This window comes from Epinephelus fuscoguttatus, linkage group LG18, assembly GCF_011397635.1.
Source record: "Epinephelus fuscoguttatus linkage group LG18, E.fuscoguttatus.final_Chr_v1".
In the NCBI taxonomy this organism is placed as follows: domain Eukaryota; kingdom Metazoa; phylum Chordata; class Actinopteri; order Perciformes; family Serranidae; genus Epinephelus; species Epinephelus fuscoguttatus.
The window spans coordinates 25,566,354-25,581,193 of NC_064769.1; the positions used below are offsets into that span (position 1 = coordinate 25,566,354).

The 14,840-nt window shown below is 42.8% G+C and overlaps 1 protein-coding gene across 3 annotated transcripts in view; it reads right to left on the reverse strand.

Annotated features, from left to right (window-relative positions):
• LOC125878602 (A-kinase anchor protein 2) overlaps positions 1-14,840 on the reverse strand; it is a 128,883-nt gene that overhangs the window by 89,902 nt on the left and 24,141 nt on the right. For all 3 annotated transcript variants that reach the window (XR_007447764.1, XM_049559894.1, XM_049559895.1), the window contains exon 3: positions 2,065-2,145. Coding sequence is in view for 2 of the 3 variants with exons in the window: in XM_049559894.1 (XP_049415851.1) it covers positions 2,065-2,145 (81 nt within the window). In the remaining variant the exon portion in view is untranslated. The remainder of the gene's footprint in view (positions 1-2,064; positions 2,146-14,840) is intronic.

The window sequence follows — 14,840 nt, forward strand, 5'->3', positions numbered from 1 at the left end:
TGCCTTGAAGCTGAGGCTGGCAGCAGGGCTCTGTGAGAACCACCAAGTCCAACTTCAGACGGAAGGCAGAAGTGCTCTGAAGCCAATGGAGCGGCCACATCATCAGGTTCCCAGCAAGCTGTAACTATCGCTGCAGTGCCAATCTGCTGCAACAGTTTCTGTGTCTGGCCTATTTTCTTACAATATTACTTTAATAATAGCGTAGAATTACTGCTGTATGAGCAGACACACACACACACACACACACACACACACACACACACCCAGAAAGACAGAGAAAATTAGCTCTATGCGTGATCAGAAAAGAGCAGAGGAACAGATTTGCTTTTAGTCTTCTACAACAGCCCTGCAGCTGGTTCAAACATTTTGTTACTGCAGAGAAAGTAAAGGTACAATTAACTATGAGTACCAAATTCCAGGTACTGAAACAAGAACCAGGTACCTGGAATTCACGGGTACCAGTAGTCCCCTGGGGCAGCCAACACCTGAAGTAGCTTAAACTTCATACAGAAAGCAGTCGTTATGGGAAAACTATTTTGACATAATCTTACTATATAATGACGAAAACTGTGTCTGTCTGTGGGTGTGTCTGTGTCTCTGTTACATATTTTTCTCCTCACTGACTTGGTCAATCCATGTGAAATGTGGCACAGTGGTAGAGGGTCATGGGAGGATGCCAATGAAGCAATATTACATCAACTGGCCAAAGGGGGGCGCCATAGCAACCAATTGAAATTGCAAACTTTGAATGGGCATATCTCATGCCCCGTATGTCGTAGAGACATGAAACTTTGCACAGAGATGCCTCTCCTCATGAGGAACAAATCTGCCTCAAGAACCCATAACTTCTGGTTATATAGATTTTCCACCATTTTGAATTTTTTGAAAAACACTTCAAATCGATCTCTTCCTAGGAAGTTTGAGCGATCTGCATGAAACTGGGTGAACATAATCTAGGGCCCAATATCTAAAGTTCTCTCTTGGCAAAAGTTGGAAAACTTACTAAAACTGAGCTTCTATAAGGCAATGAATATTGCGGAGGGCATGGCTCATCACATAAAGGTGTATAACATCTCAAGGGTTTCACCGATCACCACGCAACTTTGTAGGCATATGACCACACATGATCTGAGGGGACTCCTCCGTTATTGACCCCATCAAACAAAATGGGGGCGCTAGAGAGCTAATTTCTTATCTAGGCCTAACCGCCATATTGATTTTTACTAAACTTGGTAGATATGTAGAACAGGACGCTTCAAGGTGACTGGAGAAATTTAACTCTAATTGGCAACTGGGTGGCGCTATAACAACAGAAAAATGCTTAAAAATGGCTAAAATGCGACCGATCGCTGCGGCTCCCCCGTGGACCAATGTTGTTGTTTTTTTCTAATTTTTGGTATGACTAAGTCATGGTATGGTATGCTGTACTAGCCATGGGTATGTATGGCTAGTTCTGATACTTTTGGGAATGGATCCAGACATTTTTAGTGGTTGTGCTTGCAGATTTGCATATTACTGAAGACTGAACTACTGGCCTTACCATATGAGCTCTTTGAGTTCTCCTCTAGTTCTTTTTACTTTCTTTCTTTTTACTTGTTTGTTTTTCATGTGTGAAAACCAGTTAAGCCTCAAAATTACGGAAAAAACCGAAGTGTGTATTCATATATGTTCAAAGTTATTGTCCTACCTGCAATGATAAACATGTGACAAGTATTTTTACAGTTGAGTGAGATCCAAATGCAGAGGTAGGAATGACCACCCTGACAAAAATAGAAGCCATGTGCAAACTACTACGTGCACTCAGTAAGTAGGGATCACAGTGAATGAAGACAGATTGTAGATGTAGCTGCTGTAATTTCACCAGCACCAACACTGTTATTTAGTAACTCCCTGAGTAGCTGGTTATAGTCAGTGCTAATTTCAAGTTAAATCGTAAACCCAGTTCTTATTCCTAAATACTGCTGCTGCTGCTAATTATACAGTTTACTTGCACCTGAACCTACTCCTAATTCTAGTATTTGAAACCAACGTCCCATGGAAACACACACTGACACACACACTGACCTTGAGATGCTGTAGTTGTAGCACCAGGTCATCGAGCTGGCTTCTTTTGTCTTCAATCTCAGTTTGTCGTTTTCGCTTCTCCTGCGAGACAAAAAACAGAAGAGAGGAACATCAGAACAGATCAGATTTGTAGTTTCATTAGATTCTTTTACTGGCGGGCAGTGAAGACAAAAAAAAAATCCAAGGCAAAAAAGTTGAGCATGATGATGCACTAATGCATGCTGTTGTATTGATTGAATGTATTAATATTGATGCTCATCATCTGCAGGAATCCCTCTGGGTCCATTAAGGGTTTCATACATTCAATTTAAAAGGTGAGCAGAGACTTATTGGCTTCTTATAAAGCATACTGTCCAACTAGATTTAAACCGACACAGTTTAGTCTACTGGGTGATGTCACAGAGGCTATTCCAAGATTCTGTCCTATGTATTGCTTCAACAATACAGCAGACTAATGAGAGAAATTAGACATTAACATAAACAGGCTTCAGCTCTACAGGATTCCTTTAAATATTCTACTGTCCTCTGTTCTGTACCCGGAGATTAGGAGAAAGATGATCCCTGGGCGTACGCAGGAAAGAAATTAAGTATAAGTGGGGTTGGAAGTCAGGGCTTATCGAGGGCTGAAGGGGCCAGAGGCCACGGGCTATCTAAAGGGGATGGATTTGGCCTTGAAGCCTCTGAATGACACTGAGACTGAACTTGAGGTGGGGCGAACAATCCTTAACTTCATGTGGAGATGAATGAGGCTGATGTTTGTAGGCCGGGCGCACAGCGAGTGGGAGGTTTGAAACTGGAAAAAACTCAACAGACCGAGGCAATGTGGAGTCGCTATCTTTGAATTTACTCAGAGGAAAATGCATGGGAATATAAACAAAGCAGATCCCAGTACAACCCTGTTTGAGGCTGAAGGGCATGAGACACTGTAGATGTGTATGCGGCTCGCTCCGTCTCAGTGGGAGCAGAACGAGGATTTCTGGGACGTTTCCTGTTGGCTAAATATAACCATCAGGGAAAACCCCAAAATGTGAATAAACGTCAGACCACCTCTTAAAAAGAGTGGAAGCAAGTGAAGAAAAAACGAGTATAGTGTAGCAGAACGGAAAGGGCAGAGCTGAACAGAATGGCATAGAAGAAAAATAGCACAGAGTAGTTATTGACTGATTGGAAAACAGGAGCAATCTGTTTTATTTTTCTTATTTTGAAGGACATTTCAAGGACACTTTTTACCAGAAGAGACAGTTCTCGAGAAAAATGACAGCACTGGTCATCCGTTCCAACACTTTCTAGAACTTTACATTTCTAGAACAAGATTTTGCCTCAGGATTCAGTGCCTTTACCCTAGAGTTGTACCTTTCATGTGACAAAAAATGATTTATTGGTATAAAGTATTTTATCTTCTATAGTCTTAGTTTAGATTTGAGCTGGTATGTTTGCTGAAAAGAGGCTGAAAAGTGGTTTGTCTCTAAGTGGTGCTTCAAATTGCCACTTATAATAGCCACTGTTGCAGAACACACGATAAGACACAATGGTTTTGTTAAGAAGAATAAACATGTAAAAGTTTGTCCGTTTTTTATTTAAAGCTCCGTTTTCATTGCCTACGTTTCTCTCTTTAGAACACACTGTGAAATGTGTTTTAACTGACTCACTTATTTGTCCATCTGTTGTATCTTGTCTCTCCTCATTGTGTATCTCACATGCTCGAGTTGTACTGTTCATCAGAATGCACAGGAGCATCATGTGAGATGATTAAACACATGCAATTGGTCTGTAAGTTTCCTGTTACAGATGCTGCACTGGTTAAAATAGAAATGCTCTGTCAAAATGTAATAATTCTCAGTGATTTCTTGGTTATAGATCTGGGTCCAGATAGGACAGTGTCTTGGTCTAGACCCTGGAGATGGAGAGGGATGGCAGGTTAACAAGTGAGATGCATTTTAGTTATATTGCTTTTACAAGGGTGATGGCGTTCCCCCTGAAATCGCCTACTGGCTGTTGTTGCCTTAACTTAACTAAACTGTAGAGGTGGCAGATCAGAAAATGGTCATATGAATTGTTTTGTAGAAGTCACGTTGGCTTGGATTAAGCCTTTATCACAGAGAGTGGAGAGGTGACAGGAAATGAGGCTGGGGTGCACACAAAGCACCTGATAGTGTGGTTCATAATCTGAGTACCTACAAGGGCACCCCTCTTTTGTCATTAAGGTCGGAGGAGGACCTGTTCAGAATTGCTGAGGTGTCCCTGCCACTTGAGGATCCTGTTAGTGGTAAACCAAGATGAACAAGTGCCTTTTGGAAGAACTTGACAAGACTTTTTGATGCATAGCAACACAAAATTTGAGGGAAAATATGTCTAAACACATCTTTCTTTAAAGAAATTTGGGCAGTACCTGACTCAGAATTATGTCAGTTGAATCAGATTTTGCAGTTCAATATGAATATTCAACCTCTTTCAACTTTTCTTTCCATATAGAGTTCGAGAGTTTGAACAGGGCTACGTGGGACATTCAGGGTGATGGCAAACTACATGAACAACAGATAGATATCACACAAAAGCCAGAGACCGTATCGTATTAAGTTGCTGTCAGCTGTAAATTCACCAGAAGATAATGTTAACTTAGAGCCTGGGCAGCTGTCTCCATCTCATTCAGACTCACCCTGGGTCTGGGTCGGTAGCTGCCTGCACTTAAGCGCAGCACAAAAGCAAGGAGCGCACACTCTGCAGCTACACCTGGGGACTGAAACTGAGATCCTGAGGGATCTCCAAATGATTTTTTTTTGTACTTTCAGTAGGCAGCCCTACTCGAAATAAAGCATCCTTACAGACACTAAACCACCGACCTGAACAACCAAACGGAACAGAGTAAAACAGTTTATCACCCTAACTGCGAGAACACTTCACAAAGCTGCACACAGGCTGTGATAACATCTGCACCAAACCTGAGGTCATCTCTCTTTCTCTCTCCGTCACACACACATACACCGACACATACACACACACTGCAGCAGCCAACACAGCAGCAGTTCCCATGGCTCGTGAAGTACAGTCAGAGAGCCCGAGCAGGGGTATGGTCACCAGATGTCAAGGACCGTTGAGGACATGTGGTTGAAGAATGGGCAAAACACACACACATATCCAAATACACATCCACAGAAACACACAAAAGCAAATACAGATAAGACACTAATATGTTCTCAAAATCAAGCAGATAAGTTGTGGAGAACGGGCAGTCCCGTCCACAGCGATGCTCTGCTCAAAACACAGTATTGTGCCATATAATTTATAACAGTGGTTGCTTAACTAAAGGGCCTTTCAGACTGACAATGGCTCTGCGGCAAATAACACAGACTCCTCATTCATTTCATCGGGCAACGCAGTGGGGGTGCCCACCGCAGAGGGACGTGGAAGAACTAAAAACAAAAGGAGGGTAGTCTGGCATAAAAAAAAAAAAAAAGCTGACAGTGGCTCTACTATTTATGTAGCGCAATGCAACATAATCTTGCAACACACTGCTGTAGCCAATCAAATACATGCAAGTAAACAGAGAGCAGGGGCACTGCAGGATACCTTGCAGCATACTTTTCAGCAATTTTTTCCAATCCAATTCCAATTTCATATACAGAAGACAATTACCGCTACCATGACAACTGTAGTGCAATCCTGCCTGACATTAATTGAGCCTTAGCGTTAGCAAAATCCCAGACAAACACAATCACTGTCTTGCTGTGGTATGAAGGCAGTCTTACTTGTCAAGACTCGAGCATTCGGCCAACCTACACTCTGGTGGTGGCTGATGAGAGTGTCTGGAAATGCAAAAATGTATTACACAGAGGATAAGGCTCTGCCGATGCAGCACTACTGCTTGTTTAGTGCTGTTGTAACCAAAGCAGCATCAATGCTTTCCTTTTGGAACTCCCTCCTAAAATTTCCTCAAGCGCTTCCAAGATAGTATCCCACATACTCACTCTGGCAATAATAATACCGAGGAAGTCAAATCAGTTACTGCTAACTCCTCCAGTATGAAAAATTGTCATATACAAGGACCCAACTTTAAAATGTTCCTCTCAAACAAAATGCCAGTTGACCCTTCGCCCACGCCCCGTCCCGCCCCCGAACGCAGAGTGGCCGATCATTACGTAGCATCTGGCCGGCTCAGACCAGGGTCCAACAACAACACAGCTGTTATTCATTTTCAGGTTGGTTTTGTGGATTTGGAGCTAAATGTTGTGCCTGGGGCACGTCATGTATTAATGATACTCGTTACCTGGAGAGGTTGGAAAAAGATATACGTTTCTTCCCTGTTCCAAAACCAAAATCAAACCCTGAAAAGTGTAGGGTTAGCTAGCTAGCTACTGAAGATATAGCCTACTGAATGTATACAAATGCTGCTTTTGCTTTTTAATGATTATAACAGTGAAACAAAGACCGACCCTGCTGTACAGGAACCAGTGAAGGGAAGCAGGGAAACTTTGCTGATATTCAACCAGTTGTGTGTCATCGCAGTGTGTGCAGATGAACGTTGTTTGACTTCCCCCAGAGATCTGACATCCGGCGGCGGAGATCCAGGTGTTGGCAGCAGCACGGGGGCGAGGCCAAACACAGTTCATCTGCACACACTGTGATGCCACACAGCTGGTTCAATATCAGCAAAGTTTCCCTTTATATTCATTGTCTTGTGTGGCGATCAGCAGTGATGTGGTGGTTCACTTTTACACTGTGATCTGTAGCCTATAGTTCGGCTTCAGCTTCTAACTATCTTTGTCTTTTTAACCTGTTGTTGCTGCTGAGTCAGTTTGACATCCTGGATATATCCTTCAAACACAGACTGTAGACCCCTCTGTCTGCTTCTCTCTGGAATCACTGTTTCATTTTTACTATGTATAATGTTGATAATATTTCTTCAGGGAGTGCAGTTAGTTACAGGTTACATGGTTATGTAGGACCATCACAAAGGGGCGGGGCTTAACAAAAGGTCAATCTAATTTATGTCTTCACACAATAAAACTTATTTACAAAGAACTAAAATCAGAATAAATAAAGATATTTGCAAAAACAACAAAAAATTGTGGTAAAACAAATATCGCATTGTTGAGTCACACTTATTCACCACAGGGGAAATTCCTTCACCATGACAGCCCTAATCTCTCAAGACAGATTCTGCAATTTACACTGTAGAATCTGTCGGCAGCCCTGTGTGAAAGACAACTACGGGGGGGGGGGCACTTTGAGTTTGAACGATAGGGCGTGGCCAAGACGTGCAGGTGTCCCCAGGAAATGTGTACCTACAGAAACAGCAAGCTCCGCGTCCATGGCGACCGCTCCACCAAAGCGCCGTCTCGTTAATGTGAAAAAGTTACAACATGTTACAACATGATTAATCTCTCAAGACAGAAGAAAACAAAGTTTTTTGTTTGTTTGTTTTTACAGATGGATTTCCAGATTGTGACAGCCTTAATAGAAACAAATCTGAATGTTGGCTTCAATTGGGTTTCAATGCCGATAGTTTAAATGCACCGACAGTCCCTCTATAACTGTGAAGGACTATCCAGCTCCCTGAGGTCATCGAGTTCATGTTAAAGTGCACTGAATCAGTTTGTGCCTTCAGCTATCACTTCTCAATCATTCATCAGCTGGAGGGATCGTCACTGTCCGCAAGAGAGGATTATAAAAACATGTTTGCAACTGAAACTACTAAGTTCATAAAAAGATGAAAGCCTTGTTCGATTGAACTGACAGAACTACCCCGAGCCCGGCTCTGTTCACTGTATTTCCCCCCAGAGAACACATCCTCCTCCTCAGGAAAATATGTTGACATTCTTGGCGACACACTCACGACTTCCCACACTCTGACTCACTGAGTGTTTGGCCCCACTTGGCTTGCTGCTAAGCTCATATACAGAGGACATCACTTTTCCCACTACTGCTGACACCATCCAAAAAGTTGGACACCAATATAGAATTCTGTGTTCAATATTTAAAATGGTTAAACCCCATTGGAGATTGTGTCAGATTGTTGTTGGTTTGTTTGGCTTCAACCAAAAGTCACATGGTCTACACAGAATTTAGAGACCTCTCATCGTACAGGGTTAAACGTTTTGGCAGTGGAGAGGGGGTCAAAACGTTTAGTATCTGATTACAGTTCCTATAAACTTGAGTTCAGTACAATGAACTTTCACTTTTCTTCTGTAATGTTTATACCAGAAAAGACTAAATTTAAGAGGCTAAAATGTCTGATGCTCCATCTAAACCTAAGCTCTATTTTTTTGGGCGATTTTCTGTAGAAGACTTGTATAATGTTCTGATCCCTAAAAAACTGTTCAACACTTGTACTTTCAGGCAAATGAATTCCATAATTCTCACCTGAAACCATACAGGACTAGACTTGAAAGCAGGTATACTTATTCTCACTTGGGCAAAAAACAAAACAATAAGGAAGGAGACAAAGGTGCCAATGCAGCCTATGAATCCTTGAACAAGTCCTGACTTGAAGCAAGATTCACAGTTGTTCATAAGGGGGTATCAGTAATGTTTGATTGGAAGTAAAGGGTGGGTCCGAAATCCAAGATGGTTTACTACAGTGGTTCTACAATGGTGTGCCATGATGCCAGTCCAGGTGAGCCATGGGATTCTGTGATAACCATTCATTATTATGACAATATTCATCTGGGCCTATACAAAAAAGTGATGAATGAATTTTTAATTGACTGCATCAGTGTGTTGTACACACCCATTTCCTAATAAAGAGGCAAACTCTAGCTATGAATTGTAGCTCTAAATGTAACTTAATTTACTTTAATTTAAAAAACCTTCACAGGGAACCTATTTGTCCCTGTTTGTGCGTGGGAATTATAAGTGTGTGACACTTCAAAAGCCCTGATTGGCAGCCAGTGTGAGGAATGACAGTATTTAAAAGGAGAAAGATGTGAGTGGGACAATGGATCACTTTATTGTACGGAGCAAATTACAACAAAGCACCAGCAAAGTCGACCTACCACCGAAAGAAGTAGACTATCAGCAGACAGTATTGTGACAGCTACCGGTCTTATTTTTTCTTATTTCTATTATCTTATGTTGTGATAAGAGTGATTAAGCTATTGTGCACAGATATAAATACAAGGTAAGGTAAAACTTTAATGTTCCCTGGTGCAGTCATGAGTACAACACAGACAGTACAAGACAGAACACAGAGTCCAGTATCACACACTGTCAGGGGTCAATCATGGAGGACAAAGGACGATATGTAACGCTTAGTGCTACACTTAGGAAGGCAAAACCTTCGCCCTGACGGATGCATCTGAAACTCAACGTGGAGTGGATGTTGAAAGTCTGAGACAATAGACCGAACTTTAGAAGTGACCCTCTCCTCATACAGATACTGTAGGTTATTAAAAGTAACTGGTGAAGAGCAGACTCGATAAAAGCAGAATAGAACAATTTCATGATTGTCCTATTTATATCGAAACAGCCTCCTTAAAAAGAATAGGCTTTGGTTTGCCTTCTTACAGATGCTGTCGGTGTTCACATCAAAATTCAACTTGTCATCTGAGACAGTGACCAGATACTTGTACTACTTGCTGCACTGCTGCCACTGGCTCCCCCTTGAGCGCACAAGGAGCAGGAAAGCAGGGCCTCCTCGAAAAGCAAGTAACATCTCATTGGTCTTAGACACATCGATGTGGAGCAAAGACTGGTTGTCCAAGACCGAGATCATATTCTGATCCATGAAGGCAGCTTACAATGACAGAGTCGTCTGCATACTTAAGGACAAATCTTGATGTGTGATTACTCTGATATTCATTTGGGTGTGCCTTGAGATTTTGGCTTGACCTCTGGTATGCCTAGGGTTTACTTCATGTGTTACTAATGTATGCCTCCATGCAAAGATTTTCCATGTACCAGGAAAACAAACAAAACTTAGCACAACTAGGTTAAAGTGCTGAATATGGCTTTTGTACAAACACACACGTGCCTATAAACAGCATCCTGCATTACTGATACGCATAAGCTCACACCCTGCGTCATGAGGTCACACTGACATGATTATAATGTGATGAAGGAGTGATGCAACTCTGTTGGATTTAAAGTTCTGCCAGTGTTGAGACTGCGGACAGAAGTGAGCTGCAGGTCAGATGAGTCGCATTCTGCACATGCCAACACACCCAGCAGAGACATCTCACAGTCAAGATCATCTTCCGTTCAGTGGGCAGCCATACCTGAGCGCTTAGAAAACAGAGACTGAAATGGACCTGTGGTTTAAATGTCACAAGTTTGATTCTGCACTTGCTGTAAAGATCATTGGGTCATAGTATGAACTCATGAGCCAAAACCTATAATGTGAATGTGTGCATTTAGTGTTTGATTGATTAGTCGATCCACAGAAAGTCAATCTTGATAATGGTGGAAATAATGAGTGGTTAAAACACCTGCAGGCCAACAGTATGACTGTGTCCACTTTGTGATTAGTGGTGACTATGTGAATGTGATGTCCTACTCAAACAGTGCTAATTTGTTAAGACCAAATCACAGATATGTTATATTTGTACATTATACATGTGTCATATCAACATTTCTGAAATGAGGTAGCTCTGATTACACCTATGTGCATGGGGTGACATCTCGGCCACACTGCTGCCAAGCTGCAGATCACTGTTTGACACAACCAAACAACAAAACTGGTTGTTTTTCAGCAAGTCATCATTGTGCTTCCAGCGGCCACAAAATATAGGTTTTACCTTAGCAAAATGCTGGTGACATTCCAGCATCCATGCGCAACCAAAAGCAAGTGTTGGAAGTGGCCATTGTGGCACCAACAGTGGGTGTTTTTCAAGCAAGACATTAGTGGCATTTCCCTTTTTTCGGATGATTTTTTTTTGGCTTTCATGGCTTTATAAGAGAGGACAGACCAAGCATGAAAGGGTGAAAGAAGGGGCATGACATGCACCAAAGAGCAGGCTAGAATCAAACCTGTGGCTGCCGTGGCAAGGACAGTGCCTTTGTACATGGGGTGCCTGCTTTACCAACTGAGCTCCCGGGCAACTTTAGTGCCATTTCCAGTGGCAATTGTGCCTCCAAAACTGGGTGTTATTTGGCGAGACATGAGCGGCATTTCACGTGGCCGTTGGTCCACCAAAAGGTAGTGTTTTTTAGCAAAACTTCAGCATGATTTCCAGGACCAATTGTGCCTCCAAAACTGGGTATTTTAAGTCAAAACGGGGTCTTTTCCTAACTATAAACAAGTGTTTTTTGTGCCTGAACCTAATCATGTTAACCACAGCACTGTTGAAACATGAAGATACACAGAGTTTCAACATATCCCCTGCATAGTTTCAGAAAATGCTACATATCTGTGGTTTGCTGTAACAAACCATGCCAACATTTATTCTGGCAATTAGGTTGCAAAACGCTAACCTGATAACCCCTTAGCCAATGGTGGTATCAATACGTGTAAAGTCAGCACATCACTAAAATGTCTTGCATGCCATCGTCATGCGATAGCAGCAGGTGGTGACTAAAATCATCATGTCTATACTGAGCAGAGACACAGGTATGCATACCTCTGCATTCACATGAACGCACACGAACAAAGCATGTGGCCATCTTTTGTCTCCTGATGTCTGCATAAGTCGAGACACACTGCCGCTGCTATTGACAAACCGGAGGGTATCTGTTATCAGGAGAGTAAAATTGAGACTAATAATGTGTTGCATTTATAGCTGCATCTAAAATTACCTTTGCTGCATGTCGGCTGTCTGCCGTCCCTACAGCATTTCTGTGTCCTGTCACTCTGCATTGTTTACTATCCAATTCAGCTCAAATGTCATGACAATAATTTCAAAACCAGCAGTGCCCACTAGAGCTGCATTCCAGTCTCAAGTCCCTGTGAACCCTAACCCCTCCTATTAGCACACACAGACACACACACACACACACACACACACACACAGGCATGTACACACACACAAACACGCCAGAATGTCCATTAACTCCAAGACAGCTGCTGCTAATTTTAGACAGCATGTAATGCCTGGCGTACCCCAGACCCCCTGCTACCCAGCAAACCACACCCCCTCTTCCTCCTTAAAATGACTTTGCCCCAAGCACACTCCCCACCCCCATAAAGTGCTGAAGTCTATAAACCAAGCCTCCCCTTGCCACCTCTCCACTCCTGCCTCTCCAGGATCCAATCTGCTGTGCTGGTAGGCGGCAACACCCACTCAGCCAAATACTCAAAACCTAAGACACTAATTCAGGAAGTCGATTGAGCAATCACATACAGGCAGTGAGTCCTTTATATACACTGGAACGATGCAGTGGCTCCTGTGACTTATCATAAACCCACAGCTGTGTCATAGTCTGCATATAGACTATTTTCACTTTAATGGAGCAGACAGGGGCCATCTGACAACCCCTTGTGTCTTTTCAGCTAACTAGACCAAAAAGCCAGATCCCCTTTAACTAAACAAAGCTATAAAGATGGCAAACATCTGTTATATAGGCGGAAAGTTGTGCAGTCTCACCTAAGACAGAGCATACGAACACCATTACAGGGATGTGTCCGATTCAGTCAAACACGTGTCTGATTGCGAGCAAATAACTGACAATTGGACAAACAGTCCTCTAACAGTTTGCTTGCCTGGGAACCAGATGAACCTGCGAGCTTATGTTTTATTTGCTCTGGCAGATGTGTCTGGTGTTCTTCCCTTTCAGACAGATTTTAAGCAGACCTGGCCCGCTTCGGCCCAATCCCAATCGTCCATCTAATATGGGGCAGGTTTGATGCGATAACTAGCAACTGGCGGAGCTTTCATGCTTAATGCAAAACACGCAATGATGTCATTTTTGGCTCGTACACCTTTATATGGAGGACACTATGGTGAGCATAGACCTAGCTTAGTGAAGAGAGGCGCCATTGAGGGAATTTCGAAAACAACCAAGACGACTGCAGCTGATGTGGAGCTTTCTGTTGAATCACAGACATATTGACGCTACGTCAGCTCATCTCTGCACGCTGTAGTCTGTTGTCTATCGCTCAGCACTACTTCCCATGTTTTGTTGTTCAGACTAGTTATAAGTCCATCCAAATTAGTCCAGAGGCATTTTGATCTACAGCCTTTGATAACACCCCTTGGCTGTTGAAAATGGCGTGGAAGTCTTCACACTTTGCAGCACTTCATCTAATTTCCATTACCTGCTGTAGCTGGGATAAAACTGATGCAAATTAAAGCAAATGACACAACGTTAAAAGCTAATATGTGACAAACCATTAACTGGAGAACTGTATGAACTGCTTCTTTGCTTTAGGGCATTCAAAATGTTTATAAGCATACTGTATGCACTCAAAGTAATGCTACAGAAACAGGTATGCTCAACTTGGAGCTCAAGTCAGTGCCATTAAACCTGAGTAGATCTATGATTGGACCAGTATGAACATGCAAAATTTCTGTCCAAGAGTGACCCAAGCCCACGCCACGGGAGCCGTTTTGGGCCCAAGCCCAACTAAGAACCCAAATTTAGACTGCAAAAAAATGTTTTTGTTTTAAATATTAAAACATTTTGTTACAAGTCAAAGTCAACTAAAGCCTTGTCAGTGTGGTGATAGACATTTGAGACATGATCTTGTGAACCCAATTCAACCCTTGGGGAATTTTGAGAAATTACAGCCCGGCCTGAACCCAACAGGTCAGACTGGGCCCAATCAAGTTTGGGCAGAGAATCAAATCTCAGCCACATGACTCCTATGTGATAGCCTAAGTGCAGAGGAGAAACCACCTACGGACTGCAGTGTTTCTAGCTCCACCTTCTACTACCTGATCAGTGTGCTATGTACCAGAACAGAAGGGTGACGAAAAGTGGGGCCAATAAGGAAAAGTTCTATCAACAGCTTTTCACAAACCGAAAAAAAATTTGTGCTGAACTCAACTGAACCAGACTGCTTGGTGGAAATGGGGCTTTAAATTTACAAAGAAAGGTGTAAGTGTGTTAAAAATATGATCACAACCTAAAGCTGTTATCAGAAACCCACACTGACCCCACTTTGGCAACCTAAATCAATATCTTCCATATTGTTTTCAAGGGTTCAATGCAGCCAATATGTCGATCCCTGAGTAAGTAAACTGCACAAACTGAAACTAGACATGCCTGCAGGGAGCCCAGCCCCCAGCCCCCTACTCTATTTACCTCTCTCAACGCAGCCCATTACTGGACCCTCCACTGCATGCCACAGTCACAAATCTCAGCATGCCAAGGTCTAGCTATAGCATCCCCCTCACCTTCACCCTGCCCTGATCACTTCCCTCTGTTAGACCTCACTAAGTGGATCCAGAGCACTGACCAGCTTCTAGAGTGACCCTGAGCCACACAGATTACTTCACAGAGTTCATCCTCAGAGATCAACCCCATGGTCGAATCCTGGAAATAACAACAATTCATAACGACATATTAGTCTTGGAGGATTGTTGTTGATACTCATAAAGCAGCCAGAGAGAGAGATTTAGATTTCAAGCTGATCTTTTTGCGATGAAATATCTCTGGATCCACGACTGTCCTGTTCCAAGTGGCAGCAGCTGTCATTTCCTCATTCTCTGTCTTTGCCACAAGCACACACTCATACCCACACACACCACCGTCATCTCACTCCTCATGCACCACTTCCTAATTCCCCTTAGACTTGGCCCCAGACGATCTGCGGCCTTGTGTGTGCTTCAGTGTGTGTGTGTTGGGGGGTAGCAAAGAGTCCAAAGGGCTGAGGTCATCTGTGTAAACATGTTACACACACA